The sequence below is a fragment of the Caloenas nicobarica genome, chromosome 2 (assembly GCF_036013445.1).
Source record: "Caloenas nicobarica isolate bCalNic1 chromosome 2, bCalNic1.hap1, whole genome shotgun sequence".
Classification (NCBI taxonomy): Eukaryota; Metazoa; Chordata; class Aves; order Columbiformes; family Columbidae; genus Caloenas; species Caloenas nicobarica.
Window position 1 is genome coordinate 86,291,603 of NC_088246.1, and position 13,050 is coordinate 86,304,652.

The following is a 13,050-nucleotide window of genomic DNA, read 5'->3' on the forward strand; positions in this document are numbered from 1 at the left end:
AGTGTGATTCAAACTGTGTCTTTTACAGGATGGCTACACAAGGAAGTAAAGAACAACCCCAAGATGTCTTCATTGAAACTAAAGAAGCGTTGGTTTGTTTTGACGCACAATTCTTTGGACTACTACAAGAGTTCAGAGAAAAATGCTTTGAAATTGGGTACACTGGTCCTGAACAGCCTCTGCTCGGTGGTCCCACCTGATGAAAAAATCTTCAAAGAGACAGGTAGTTTTTTGCCCTTGTTCAAATGTGCTTTCCAGTTGCCTTCTATTCTACTAATGCAACAAACAGCGCATAAGAGTATTTTAAATGGATTATTATAGTTGTGGTTTGATGAACAAATTGAGCTGTGAAGTCACTGAGGCATTTTACAGGGAATTACTGGCCAAAAAACAGAAGTAACAATGTATACAGGACTGCATCTTGTTCTCACCAATGTTCAAATCGTCGTAGATTCACGCTGCTCCTAAGTTGGTGTGAACACTTAGGCTAACACATCAAAGACCTGGAGAAAGACATATGGGTAGCGCTCTCCTCATACATTATTTTATGTGCTGAGGAGCTATGAGGACTGACGTTGGTGGAATAAGTGTAGGGAAAGCTGCAGTAAGAGTCCAGCTTGTGCTAACCTACAGACTACATCTGAGTCAGTTCCCCTCTGCATTTTCAAAACTGGTTTTCAACTGGGAAGTGGCTGTTTGCAAATGAGAAGCAAAAGTTGACAGCCCTATATAATCTCATTGGAGTCACTGACATTTCAAAGAGCTTTTTGCTGGTGAAAGATGGAACAGATTTTATTTAATTGAATCTGTTTCATAAAAAGCCTATACAATGATGCATGGAGAGAATTTGAACTGAAATGCTCTTCCTGCCATAGCTGCCACTTCATTGGTTTGAAAGTAATGACTTTTTACAGAAGAGGCAGTGGTAGTTTATGCTTTATACCTGCTTGTAGGTGTGCCACAGACAACGAAAGACAGAGCAAGACTCAGAACTTCATGTTACAGCCAGAGCTGGAGAAGTAGGGCCCACAAGCCACAAGTAGCTAACAGAATTCCGTAGTGTTGTCTTATGGCCACTTTTAAAATTACCTGATAAAATGGGAGGCTGCGTGATGGTGGTTCTACTCTGAGATTACTCTTAGGCTCTTTTAAAGGAGAGAATCTCCTTTCGTACCATAGTATCTTTATTATGATACTTAATTACTCGTACAACTTCTTAGATCCTGAAAACCTGCCAGCATGATCCAGAGCGCAGCACTTGGGGTCTGGTGGGACTACAGCTGTTTTCAGATAGAAGTTGAGGTATTCTTATAGATGCATCTTCTGTGATTAATAATTTTTACTGTTGTGCTAGGTTACTGGAATGTCACTGTGTATGGACGCAAACATTGTTACCGTCTCTATACAAAATTGCTTAATGAGGCAACCCGCTGGTCAAGTGCCATCCAGAATGTGATTGACACAAAAGCGCCAATTGATACTCCAACGCAGCAGCTTATTCAGGATATTAAGGTAGGCACAAACAGGAGGACGTGGGGTGGGAAAGAATCATTGCTTTAAATATTTTTTATGTTGGCTTTGCCATATTGGGTAATAAAGCAGAAAATTAAGTTTTAATCACACAGTGGATAGACTGAAATTGTGAAACCTGAGTGTATTCACTGACCTGATAAAGGAGTTTGTAATCTAAACAGTAAAAGAGCAAAGTATGAAGTGCAGCTGTGAGGGTAAGAGGGATAACTTTTTTCCATGGAAACAGTAACAAGTTTTACTGGCTTGTGTAACTCCACAGACATTGCTATGCCAGGTAGTAAAGCGCAGTGTGCAGGTTCATGAGTGAGCAGATGTGTCTGGCTGTGTCCTCAGTGAGCGGCACACGAGGATCTGGACTAGACAGCTCTGGTGATTTTTTTTCATTATGCTTCATTTCTTGTTCTGCGATAGCACAGGCTCAACATCTCATATTTCTGCGTGATAAGAAACATATTAATGCTTAATGCTTTACAGTGCTATTGAAGACGTGGCATTAATGTATTTCTGGAGATATTGCTAAACTGCTTGTAGGAGAGAGGACAACAATTCTTGGAGGAAACAAAAAAAAAGTATCAAGTCCTAAATTCCAAGACTATGAAAGCTGTTTTTCAGAGCAGTGGACGCGAGGAAGCTCAGGATTGATAGAAGACAGTGGTCACATGTTTGTCAAACGTGGCCTAAGAAAAAACAGTATTTAGATGTCAGAGTAGGTGCATCAGGTTTACAGCAGCAGTTTTTCTGGACTATTTTGTTATGGTAGCTCCTGTAGATCCTAACTGAAAAGACCAAGTAGTCATGCTGGAGAAATATTTTTAAATAAAACTTGAATACAAATGTCTTAATTCTAGTTATGAAATACCGGAGTAAAAACAATTGTAAAATGAAAACACACTTCAAAAAATTTCATGAAACTTCATTTTGCAGCTCTGCTGTGGTTTGGTTTTTACTGCACAGGTAACATAAGCTTATGCAAGGCCTGAGATTAGCAGATACTGAGCATTCATAGGCCGCAGAGTGCCATGGCAGCCACAGTACCCACAGCTGGATTTAGCACCAAATAGTCTTAGTAACACTGAGGAGTAACTTTTTGACAGCCAAGTGAAAGGCACAAAGCCTTGCAGCATTGTTAGTGCTGGACCTCAAATCCTGCTTTTTTTCTTACCCCAACAGGAAAACTGCCTGAATGCTGATGTGGTTGAACAGATTTATAAGAGAAACCCTATTCTCCGTTACACCCATCATCCCTTGCACTCGCCATTACTGCCACTGCCATATGGGGACATCAATCTAAACTGTAAGTTTTTCAATCATAGAAACACTTTTCTGTATGAAAGACTAAACCAGAGGATGAAAGTTTTTAGTCAATGGGCTATAGCGAAGTAATGGTAGGCAAAATATGTATTTATAATACAAATAGACGTGGTTCCCTGTTCTCTTCCGGGTGACAGAGGACAGCAGTTTGTGCAGCATAGAGCCATGGGCTTGTGGTGCTGCTCCTGCACGGGTGTTCCAGAAAGGAAGGTCGGTAGTGCTGCTGTAATACAAGTTTGTTGCCCTCACCAATGCAGCTGAGACGACCGAGTTTGAAAAACCTTGCACTGAAATAAGCAACTAAACCAAATCCGTTCGGTCTCCTCGAATCTTATTCTCCTTCTCAAATTATTGTTGATTCCATGAGAGAACCTGCAGCAGCCACAACTTCCAATTAACAATAAGAGTAAGTTTCATCAGTTGTGGTGGGAGGATTATTTATGGGAAACAACATTTGAGTGGACAGGGTTTTAAAAAGTAATGGTTCATTTACTCCTGAAACAGGTGTAATCATGTCTTTTAATATCCTTGGCCCAATCACTAACTTAGAAATCTGTTTTGAGTTAATGATTCAGAGCTATTGATGGTTGCGAATTTGGTGTCCTTAAAGGATTTGCTTATCTTATTTTGCAACTGCGTATGAAACAAGGTATGACTTGGGTCAGAAGTCTCATCCTTGGGAGGAGAGCGGGAGGTCAGTTGATTAAAATCTAAGGTATTTCAGGTAAGACTTCTTGATAACTCAAGCAATATCCTTCTGCTCAAATGACAAGGAAATGGAAAATCCTAGGAGAAGCCTTTCCCTTTTCTTCTCCATCATCCTGTAGTTTAGTAGTATTGGTTGAGTTTAATTGAAATGCTACTGCTGTAGACAAAAGTGATGCCATGTATCTTTGCCACTTTCCGTAACGCAGTTGTGCTTTACCTCACTTATGTTCTGATTAGATTTTCACTTTCTCGTGACAGCAAAAAGGTCATAGACACGTCAGCAGTGTGGATTCTCCATCAACAAAACCTCTGATCAAGCAAGATACACATTTTAAGTTATGTTGTCAGAAAATGTCAAAATGGCATTTCAATAAATTCAGATCAAATCTCAATAGCTAAATAGCTCATAAAATGAATTTGCATCACACATTTGAAATTGAAAAGCTCCATTCTAATATCCTGTCTGATAAGGGTCACTAAATAGCTTTAAGCAATTCCTGTGTTAAGCCTGAGTGCTTTCTCTTTCATATCTCAGTCTAAGCACCTTTCTCCCTATTCATCTTTTGTAGTGCTGAAAGACAAAGGCTACACGACTCTGCAGGATGAAGCCATCAAGATATTTAATTCTTTACAGCAGCTGGAGTCTATGTCTGATCCCATCCCTATAATCCAAGGTATCCTCCAAACAGGACACGATTTGAGACCTCTTCGAGATGAGCTTTACTGTCAGCTCATCAAGCAGACCAACAAAGTTCCAAACCCTGGGAGCGTGGGCAACCTGTATAGTTGGCAAATCCTCACCTGCATGAGTTGCACATTTCTGCCGAGTCGCGGCATCCTCAAATATCTCAAGTTCCATCTCAAAAGGTAAAAAGCTTTGAGCTACTAGAGCGAGAAGTGTCTTCACTCACTCTTTTCTTCCCCACAACTTCTAACAGTGTTTAAAGCATCCTGAAGTGAGACTTGAAGATGCGTTCACTTCGTGAACTGGTTATGCCAAAAAATGAATCTTAAAATATGCTGTAAGAAAAGCATAAATGGGTTGATCTAGGTGGAATTACTCTCATTTGAAGAATCAAGCAAAATGCCACTAAACTGAACGCGTAATTTGTTGACACTGACAAAAGGAGGAGCTTTCTGTAATTGTATAAAGTTGCTTAAATTACTTGCAGCCAGTACCCTCAGGTCCCATTCTCAGCTGTCCAACCTTAGCTTTGTGAGGTATACATCATACACATAAAAGAACGTTAGAATGTTTAGAGATTTATTTGAGGTAGAAATGTCTCTTTGCAGATCTAATTTTAATACATTAGTGACCATTAAAAAAAAAATCATTTTTGACAGTTCAGCACTAACCAGAATGTAGAGTTCCTCTTGGTGATGCAGCGGAAGAATGCAGATTGTTTCATTAGGAAAGTTAGTCTGCTAACAACAAACCGTTTTCAGTAATTTAAAAGTCTTGTTTGTGTTTGTGCTAGAATATGGACTTGGTAAATATTGCCAAATATTTGTAAAACGCTTCTATTGAAGATACACCTTTCAACCAAAGTAAGATTAGTGAAAAACATCTGTCACTTTATGTAAGTGTTAAAATGAAAAAATCCAACTTTGATTCACTTTCTCAGTTTAACTCAGTTCATAAACTGGTGTCAGCTGATACAACATTTGTAGGTTGGTTTCAATATTACAGATACATAGTCATCTTACAGGATTGCTGTAATCCTGCAGTAATCTTTTTATGCCTTGTAAATCACAAATCACTGTACTTTTTCACTTAAAGCTTAGTAGCTCTAAGAAGCTGGTGTTTTATCACTGGAAATATTATAGAAATATTCTGCTGAGAGCTGCCTGAATTCAACAGTTTTCAATAATTAAGAATTGCATTCATTAAAGTCATTAGTGAATACTCACAATAACTAACTGCTGAACAGTAAGGTCTAGAGAGAATTTAAGAAAATCAGGAAAAGAAATCAATTACACTATCACAAAACTGAGCTGCCAAAATACATTTTATTGCTTTTTTCTCTAGTACCGTAGTGCAGTTTTGTCTTCATTCAACAACTGTTAGTGACAAAAAGGGGAGTTGATTACAAGATTTTTATAGTTGTCTTGCTGCCAAATGTGAGTCATTACAAGGTTCCTGTAGTTAATGCTATAAAGGTAGCTCATTTTGTTTCTTTGCATTAGGTTTGTAGAACAAAATGATCAATGTATATAAGTTATGCCACAGTAAATCACAAGTTAGAACACCTTCCTTGACAGTGAAGATAAACCCTTGAGTGTGTCAATTAAATAGTGTACTGGATACATTCTCAAATAAGTAAACTTTCTGTTTCACAGACTGGTAGCTTAAAGTAATAATATTTCTCTCACAGGGTTCGTGACCAGTTTCCAGGAACTGAAATGGAGAAATATGCACTATTTACTTATGAATCTCTGAAGAAAACCAAATGCAGAGAGTTTGTGCCATCGCGGGATGAAATAGAAGCTCTGATCAGCAGGCAGGAAATGACATCCACAGTTTATTGCCATGGCGGGGGCTCCTGTAAGATTACCATCAACTCGCACACTACAGCTGGAGAGGTGAGAAGTGGTCACAGAACAGCTTTGGCACAAAATCATTGTCCCTTTACGTGCCAGTTCCAGCGAGGAGTAGTGTTAAACCTTGAAAGCACTGGGGGTTTCTCTACTGGTCTCTCTGGGGAGGGAGGGTTTACAGAGTTGTCCCTCCAACCCCTAGAACGTTCTGTAGAAATCCCTGCAATACAAACTGTCTTTATTCTGCAGAGAATTACTCAACTATAGTTCCCTCTTCCAGGAAAAATTAGAGGAAAGAGTAAGCAATTAAGCAGAGGCATCATTGGAACAACTTCAGTAGATACGGGTGTCTATGAGAGCCAGGTTGCTTCCTAAAGCTGAAGGACTCTTGCTGAGTTGGTGAAATACAGGGGTTATATCTGGCCAGGTGATAGCACACACATATTCTGAAATAATAAGCATTATTTAGTATAAAATTAAAGCGGAATTTGACAACAATACTGCTGATGAAAACATGTTAGCAACATTTTTAGTCTGGCATAAAACCTAGCTCTGAATTTTCTTCTAATTATTTGTCTTACGCTATGGTGCTGCTTTTCCATGCTATTGTTTTTCCATGTGCTATTTCTTATTAGGTGGTTGAAAAGTTAATTCGTGGCTTGGCCATGGAGGATAGCAGAAATATGTTTGCTTTGTTTGAATACAATGGAACTACTGATAAAGCGATTGAAAGCAGGACCATTGTGGCTGATGTCTTGGCAAAGTTTGAAAAGTGAGTGTGCCTTTCCTTCTCTCTCACCACTTTAATAAGCAGCAATTAAATAGATTTCCAGTGTCAATGCTGAATTATCTCTTTCTCTTGCTTGTTTGTTATGACGCAGCTGAATTACACACATGGCCATTTCTGGAACAAAAGCATCTTTATTTTTCTTTCTTAAAGGAATTAATGAGCCACCTATTCACCTGTGTTTGCTTTTCCTCTGTCTTGATACCAGCAGAGTAATATTTCTCATCACTATTTCCACATTTTCTTTTCCACTACTAAATTTTTTTCCACCACTACTAGTATTGTGACTGTCCAAGTATTGGGAGAACTGAACTCCAGGCAGTCATTGCCATTCTGACCACTCGTTCCCCAACTTCACATAGAACTCGCCACAGTACAGCCCACAACATTTTTCTTACCAGTAAAATTGAAACCATCCATAGCACTGTAGTAAGAAAATGAGATACAAGCCTAAATACCTGTTTGTCCTTATGTTACATGCGTGGCAATCAACCTCCTTTATCCACATAATAACGAGTGGGGAAAAAGGAATGTCTGAAGTGTTGTGCAATTAAGCTCCTGTCAACAATACCAGATTGACAGCAGGTGTAGCAAAGCAAAATTCAGCTGCTGCCTTGCTTAGATTCTTCAGGTGTCAATTTAGAAAGGAGTTTGATTTCACAGATCTGATCTCTCTCTTTCTCTCTCTCTCTCCACACACTTGTACAGGCTTGCTGCCACTGCTGGGGACATGCACTGGAAGTTCTACTTCAAGCTCTACTGCTTCCTGGACACAGAAAACGTCCCAAAAGATAGCGTGGAATTTGCCTTTATGTTTGAGCAGGTAAAGGACAAGGTTCCATTTTGAGGCACTTGTAAGAGAAGGAAAAAAGCAAGAGATCTAGGCAGAGCAGAGTTTCTACTATGCTTCTGTTTGAACGCGCTACTACTCAAGCATCAAGTGCGACGAAAGTAATTCGGTGGTCAAAAAAGGCTTATCCTGATAAAAGTGAAGCACGTATGATTTACCTGGTGTTATGACTTTTCTTCTGCATTACTTGTGAATTGCCTTGTGTATAGTGGTAAAAAAAGAAAAGGGTAATACTTGCTTTTAATTTTGCTCTTACAAAACCATTTTCTTAATAAAGTGTAAGAAATAAAGCGAAAAATGTGTAATTGGCAAGCAGATTAATTTTTAGAGACCTATGTTGGCAACTGTTCGGAACTAATAGAACAATAGTGTTTTTCTCTTTTCAAAAACTGATTGGTATTTCATAGGCATTGAAGTAAAACAAATCAGGTCAGTCTCAGCAGTAACCATAAGACAGCTATGATGAGCATAAATCCACTTAATGAGTGTGCTGATCTTAGAGTGAGTCCATATTGCAAAACATAAAATAAGTTAAATTGATTTACAGTGAAAATGAAATGCAGCAACAGTTGGATTTCTATTATATGAAGTGCTGTAGTTGCTCAGAAACTCTCACTGATGGCATTTATTATTGTTGACTGACCTTCTCCTTTTCTACTATATTGCAAATGGCTAAAAATTCTTCCAGTGGACAGCTTCATTCAAGCAGGTACTAGACAAGGATTTCTATGTAAGGCTATTTGCAATGCCAAGACACTGACTTTCTGTTGGTAAACAAACCTGATGTGATCAAGATGTGACGTATTTCAATTTTCATATGTATGAAGCCTTTTTTTCCCTTTCGCAGGATCAGAAACATCTTCACTGTAATAGAGTATTTCTTCCTTGCTCTCAGCTTAGGTTCTAAGGCACCATATTACATTATGAGCCTACCAAAACTCTCCTTCCAGAGCCTACTATTGTAGCTCCATCCAGAAGTGCTTATTGTTGGCTGAAGGATCTGGGCAATAGATTGCCTTGGTTGGGCTTAGAAATGCTGCCATTCTGACTGTTTTGGGATGAAGTTCAAACAGTAAGAAGAAAATCCATGAGCGCTCTGCATCGGATATTTTACATTATATTATTGGTTTAAGAGGCAGGTTTAGGTAGTTTTCTGTATGAACAACTAAAACAAGCACATTGGCTGAAGCAGATTGTTTTCATGCAGCGTTCTGTGCTGACAATCGTTAACCAAATATCTTATGTCTTACCAAGATGAATAATATTTCAGTTATAAAGCAAGGCACATTCAATCCCTTTGATTAATATTACAGCAATACCTTAAAGAGGTGATTTATTGCATTCTAACCTCAATTCTGTTCTTTTTTTCTAATTGTCTGCTTTTGACGTCAGTCATCAACTTCTTTTGGCCTATTAAGAAAGTTCACTTTTGTCATCAGTTTTACTTCTGTAACCTCTGTTACTTTAAAGCCCAAATCCTTTAATTCATAAGGCACTGAATAAAAATCTTTTCATTCTTCTTTCTCATTAAAATACTGTACTTCCATTTCCACAATACAACTCTTGCTTCTGCATGTGTACAATCCCAGACAAACCATCTTGCATGTTTAAAGGCACATTTTGTCTCTGTCTTAAGTGTATACCTGAATGAACCAGCTCTTTCTTGGATGTGAACTATCTCTGTGTGTTTACTAAACTGTTTGCAATTCCTGCATCTCCAGACATGAGGCCTGTTTGTTTCCTGTATTAGTGTCATCTGAAAAAAAAAAAAAATCCTAGCTGCTGGGTGTGGAAAGAGCTAGGATTTGGAAGTGTCTTCTTGGTTCAGAATCTCATCCCTGACGCTGTAGAACACTATAGCATACAGATGTTTTACTAACATTGGGACCCATTGAAGATTTACTGGTTTCCCTCTGAAGTTTATTACAAAGCTGCCCTAGAGCTTTGCTTGTTTGTCTGGAAAAGTCAGTTTTCACAGCCAGGTTATTGATAGCAGTAAGCAAAACTGGATATCCATTTCTTCATGATGCTGTTAAACATAGATGGCTTCCTCCCAGTCAGGTGTTTAGATCCTGATTTCCCTCCCTTTACGTTTTATTTTGCTTTTTAGCAATTCAGTCACTCTTACATAAGAGTTCACTAAGAGCTGTACTAGTAACAGTAATTCCTGTTTAGCAAGTTCCTTAATTGCCTTGCTGTTCTTCGGGTAAACCCTGTCCTACCCAGTTTAACAAATTTGCCAAGATATTTAACCACATTTGATTGATTTAATGGATCATTTATTTCAGATCCTGGGTTTGCCTGGCAATAAGTCTACTTCCCCTTTCTCTCTTAGTCTTTTCGAAGACATAAAGGCTACCTTTTTCCTCCCGATAGGCTCACGAAGCAGTGATTCGAGGACATTACCCTGCTCCTGAAGAAACCCTCCAGGTCCTTGCAGCTTTGCGTCTTCAGTACCTTCAGGGAGATTACACCCTGCATACCACTGTGCCAGAAATGGAGGAGGTCTATCCCTTGCAAAAGCTCAAGTCTCGGATTACACAGTCCACCAAAACATTTACTGCAGCAGAGAAGGCTGAGAAGAAACGCGCCAGCTTTCTTGAAGGAACGTTGCGACGAAGTTTTCGCAGTGGCTCTGTCAGCAAACAGAAGGTTGAGGAGGATCAGATGTTAGACATGTGGGTTAAAGAGGAAATCTCAGCTTCCAGGACTAGTATTATTGACAAATGGAAAAAACTCCAGAGGATGAATCAGGAGCAGGCTATGGCAAAGTATATGGCTTTAATTAAGGAATGGCCTGGCTATGGCTCAACACTCTTTGACGTAGAGGTAAGACCTCCTGAACACTCAGGCTACAGTTTATACTGTATAGATGATGATTCCAGTACAGAGTAATGAAACCATAAATATGGTATCACAATGCTCAGACAGTTGATATAATAAAATGTTAGATATTAAAGGCATTCTCCCATTAGCAAGCACTATAGCCATTTATATCCACCAGTTAACCATAAAATCTAGAGGGATGGAATGCTAGCCTAATCAGTTGCAAACAAGTTCAAGAAGTGTAAAGGCTACATTCAAAGAGGGACAAGCGATATGCACTTCTTACAAAATGGTTACAGACAAGAACCTCAACAGTAAGTGTTCTGTGGCTGCTGCTGTTCCCTTTTCTGTTAATCCACATTTTTTCCTCTAGTGTAAAGAAGGGGGATTCCCGCAAGAGCTGTGGCTTGGAGTCAGCGCTGATGCGGTTTCTGTCTACAAGCGTGGGGAAGGAAGGCCTCTGGAGGTGTTTCAGTATGAACATATCTTGTCATTTGGTGCACCGCTTGCCAACACCTACAAGATCGTGGTGGATGAGAGAGAACTGCTTTTTGAAACTAGTGAGGTAAGAGCAAGAAGGAATTTTGTTATTGTGGTCTTCCTGTTCTGATAGCCAGGCTACTTAGTAATGTAAGTAATTGCTGCAATTGTTACAGATTTACTCAAGATCTCTGTAAAGCTAAAGGGAAGACATAGTGAGATAGATAAAAGTGCTGAGTATTTTTATTTTTTTAACCACAAAAGGGTTTTGTTGAAAGCTCGACAGTTTTATATTGTTAGCGTCTAAATAAATTCATTCACGTACTGTTACCTCACTGAGAACTTTGCTCTTTATACTCTCTTGGCAGGTGGTTGACATTGCAAAGCTGATGAAAGCTTACATCAGTATGATCGTGAAAAAACGCTACAGCACCTCTCGATCAGTGAGTAGTCATGGAAGTCAGGGCAGTTCCAGGTGAAAACAAAAACAGTTCTGCTGTGCTCTTAATAGAACATATCGCTGCTTGGCCTCCAAATGACCTGATGATACTGATCACATCTGTTGACAAGCTAACAAAGAACCAGAGTTTCCACAGAAAACATCTTCAAACATTGTTTTATAAAGACCACAGGGTGGGGAGGGGAAAATCAACTGAAATAGTCACATACTAGAACTGCTGACTCGTTCAAAGCTTTCCAAAGCATTATCATCTTCAGTTGATGTAACACATGCCTTAAGACTCGATCCACTGCAATACAAGCAGTAATAAGTGCCTTACAATATTAAATTCAACTTGTGTTGACCTAAAATTGATGATGAAAGTCAAGAGGATTTTTTATTGTCCTTCCAGAACACTGAAAACAAAGGTAAATTCATCCATTCTGCACCAATCTACTGGCCTGTATACATGCAGGAAGGGGGAGGGAAGAAGAGCAAAGTATATTTTTTTGGAGAGCTGCTGGCAGCCTTCCTTATGGACGCCAACATTTTGTTTCCCCTTGCTTCCATGGATGTGCACACTGTGCATGCGTATTTGAGCTGTCAGTAAAATTTGACGGATTTTATTCTGTATTTCACAAGGCTTTTGAAGCAAAGGGAATAAGTATGTGCAATGGTGTAAACAGTCTTTCTGTACATTTTAATAGTTCAGAGTTATAGTTGTTACAATTGTATGGTTTCTTTATAAGCCGTTTTATTAACAAGTAAATTCCAAAATTTTCATACATTGATTTTACTATTGCAAATATGTATTACCATATGAGTAGCAGAAGTCTGCATTCTGTATCTGCTGTATTATAAAGAGAGATGTAGCTGAGAATATTTATAGACTACCCTAATATGGAAATACAATTATCAGTTCAGTACTCCATAATGTCCACTTAAGTTTTTAATATTATTTTTTCTTTTAAGGACATGACTTTTTTATAATTCTGGCTGGACTCTCCAACCCAGACTGACTGCCAAAGGTCAGAGCCCTTCAGAGTTAACTAAAGAAAGCAAAGTTATACAGTGCAACTGCTTTCATATCGAGTTCTCTGTTTTACGTGGTTGCCTGATGAAGGTTTTTCACGCTACCCTGTAAATAAATTGGGCAATATCAGCTAATAATAAGCTGATTTTGGACTTCTATTTTTGTACAGAAATACTGTAATATAAGGCAAAACTTTGATCAAAGGTATCTTTTTGTCCACAGAAAAAAAAAAAAAAAGAAACCTGGAAAACCTTACTGTTATTAAAAACCTCAGCCTCTAAGGAATCATGCCGACTTACTTTAAAAAAAAAAAGTCCAGCAATAAAGGAAATATACGTGATGTGCTCTGCTTCTATTTCACAGACTCGCAGCAAAGCCCTAATTTCATCTGTCTTCTCAGGAGCCAAGCCAGGAACACAGCGTAGACTATATATATGCCTTTGCTTGGAAAGGCACACGTGCTTTGTGTTGTAATGGAGGGGGTTTCCCTCTTGTGATCACAACTACCTCCTTGATCATGTGATACGTCTCAGTTACACCAACAG

At 38.9% G+C, this 13,050-nt stretch overlaps 1 protein-coding gene across 1 annotated transcript in view; it reads left to right on the plus strand.

Annotated features, from left to right (window-relative positions):
* MYO10 (myosin X) overlaps nt 1-12,845 on the plus strand; it is a 159,504-nt gene extending 146,659 nt beyond the window's left edge. The window contains exons 32-41 of the mRNA XM_065627669.1: nt 29-223; nt 1,355-1,512; nt 2,704-2,827; nt 4,122-4,419; nt 5,928-6,135; nt 6,726-6,862; nt 7,586-7,700; nt 10,104-10,556; nt 10,927-11,118; nt 11,402-12,845. Of these exons, the coding sequence (XP_065483741.1) occupies nt 29-223; nt 1,355-1,512; nt 2,704-2,827; nt 4,122-4,419; nt 5,928-6,135; nt 6,726-6,862; nt 7,586-7,700; nt 10,104-10,556; nt 10,927-11,118; nt 11,402-11,512 (1,991 nt within the window). The 3' untranslated portion in view covers nt 11,513-12,845. The remainder of the gene's footprint in view (nt 1-28; nt 224-1,354; nt 1,513-2,703; nt 2,828-4,121; nt 4,420-5,927; nt 6,136-6,725; nt 6,863-7,585; nt 7,701-10,103; nt 10,557-10,926; nt 11,119-11,401) is intronic.
* The last annotated feature ends 205 nt before the right edge of the window (nt 12,846-13,050 follow it).